Source organism: Austrofundulus limnaeus, unplaced genomic scaffold (genome assembly GCF_001266775.1).
Source record: "Austrofundulus limnaeus strain Quisiro unplaced genomic scaffold, Austrofundulus_limnaeus-1.0 Scaffold538, whole genome shotgun sequence".
In the NCBI taxonomy this organism is placed as follows: Eukaryota; Metazoa; Chordata; class Actinopteri; order Cyprinodontiformes; family Rivulidae; genus Austrofundulus; species Austrofundulus limnaeus.
This window is the reverse complement of record NW_013952940.1, coordinates 382371-384854: the sequence shown is the minus strand read 5'-3', so window position 1 is coordinate 384854 and position 2484 is coordinate 382371. Positions and strand designations below refer to the sequence as shown.

General features: G+C 39.0%; 1 protein-coding gene across 1 annotated transcript; it reads right to left on the bottom strand.

Annotated features, from left to right (window-relative positions):
• Positions 1–1513: 1513 nt before the first annotated feature.
• Positions 1514–2183, bottom strand: pdcl3 (phosducin-like 3; the record flags this gene model as incomplete). The annotated part of the gene is given in 2 exon segments (XM_014026269.1): positions 1514–1901; positions 1975–2183. Coding segments are annotated over 2 exon segments (352 nt in total), but the record flags the coding sequence as incomplete, so codon positions are not given.
• Positions 2184–2484: the final 301 nt, after the last annotated feature.

The window sequence follows — 2484 nt, the reverse complement described above, 5'->3', positions numbered from 1 at the left end:
ATACAGGGCTTTAGAATATCGATACAGTATCGGGAAATGAAATATCGCGATATTTCAGTGTATCGATATTTTCTTACACCCCTATAATAAACACATTAACACATTTTACGCATCCTTATTTACATTTTTCTACTTTAGCTCTGGTTTAGAAATTGTTCTAGACTAAGATCTTGAGCTGAAAATCTATCAGCTAAACTGACCTCATAGTTTTAAGATCTTACAAATATTACAGTGTTTTACTGCGTTGTTGCATTACTGTACTAACAAATGGTGAGTATATTATCTGATTGTCCTGATGCATCTCAGTCATCCAGGAAGAAAAATCAAAAGGAAAAAATAAGTAGGTCAGACTGAAGACGAAATATTTCACTAAAGAAGAACCATCCAGAGGACATGCTTATTTTTTACTTTTGATATTATCTGATTATTTATCCGCCTGGTGTTCTGCAGTCAAAATGACCCACAAGCCCTCAGTTTTAGGCCTCGTGAATTATTTGCAGCAGCAGTATTAAGTAATGCTTTTCATGTTGAAGTATTATTATTACCTAATGTCATGAAGGACACCTGAGATAATTAAATGAACGTATCTGCACTGGCTTATCATTTGACCAAATTACTACAGTATAGGTTTGAAGTTTTTATCTGTCAACTCCTGAAAAACTCAGCAATCTCATGGTTTCAGGGTGATTTACTTACAAAAATCTTAATCTATGTCAAACACAAGTTTCCATTTAAGTTAGGCTACAATAAAACAACAACACAAGTCAGTCCAATGTGTTAAATTAAACATGTTACCTTCAGAGGTCCAGCTGCCTTCATTCTTCACCTCAGTCAGCAGCAGACTGAGAGCTCAGCTTCCTCTTTCAACACCTCCCTGGAGTTACCACATCCGCCAAGWACAGGACTACACACCAGTGTGGTTTCACTGATCACAACATGTGACTGATGAGCTGAAGTTCTCCTCTGTCTGAGCTCTTCTCAACAACGCTCTGTCGATGAAAAAATGTCAAATATATTTGGTCCAAGATAGATTATAATCTGGTCCAATAGCTACTTATTCTATTTTAAAAAACTTTATTAACAAAAACAGGTTTAGAAGTCCAGCTGTGACTTTTTAAACACACTGAGATGGACAGTGCTGAGAAAATTTATTATTTCTCCTTACTGGAATAAACACTGTGTGTGTGTGTGTGTGTGTGTGTGTGTGTGTGNATTTTAATGAGGAATTTTTGATGTCCTTATAAAGAGGAAACCTCAAATTATATTTGAATATTGAGATTTACCAGATAAAAAGAAACAAACTTTACTAACTCACAGGGAAAATCTCAACATTTTAAGGTGTTTTTCCTCAAAATCAGTTTTTTGTTGCTACTGTTCAAAAAAGTGCTGCAAAATTTTGTTTTATTATATTTCAGACAGTTCATTCAAATGATACATTAATAAGACTTTTATTCATTATATTTTTGACAAAATGTAATTTTTAACATTTTAGTCAAAACACTATATTTAACTGTTTCTCGACTTTTAGACTTGATCCTTGTTTTGATGTGACGGCTCACATTTTCTCTGAAATGAACAGAAAGCTGAGCAGCTCAACAGCTTCACAGGGTTTGATCCGTTCCACTCCAGCGACCTGCCTGTGTGCCTTTGAGCAGGACTGAGCTCAGCACAGACGGCTGAAGTATGGACCCTGTCCTCTGTGTCCCCGCTCAGCCAGTCTTCTGAACATTTCCAGGCCGTGCCTCAGGCTGTTTGGTGTCAATCGTCCTCAGGGTCGCTGTCCTGTCGTGTAGGAAGAGAACTTCTGATCGATGACATCATCTTGTCTTCGATTTGTTTCCTCGGGTTTTCTTCCAGGTCTGTTTTCACCGCTCCGGTCTCTGACAACCTCCACTCCAACTCTGAAACATGAAGAGAACAGGTCAGCATCATTACTGAGGCTTTTATTTGCTCAGCCAACAGGTGGGGGTCTACCTTCAGCTCTGAGGTTCATGCCTCCAAACACCAGAGGACCGATGAACTGGCCCTTCATCTCCCCCTCGAAGTAGACGAAGATGGTGGGCAGGTTTCGGTCAGGGTAGTTGGGGATGCAGGTGGTGGAGATGGACTTCAGGAACTTGGTCTGAGGGAACTTCCTGGCCAGGGTGCTCAGGTGTTGGTTGATGAGGGTGCACAGAGGGATGCTGGGACGGCAGACGAAAATCACCATTAAAGTCTTTCAGGTCTGGGCGGTATGACCTCACACTCATATCAGGGTATAAACTGAATCCCTTCACAGTAACGCTATACATCACTGTAAAAATGATCAAAAAAAGCAAATGTCATTTTTAGATCAGAGGTTTCTTCACCTTTTTGACCTCAGGGTCCAATTTGTTGAACATAAAGTGACACGAGGTCCAGTCAGACATTACCAATGTATGGATCAAAATGATAATTATTATAAATCGTGGTTTAATTTTTATTGTATTTACATCATAACTAAAC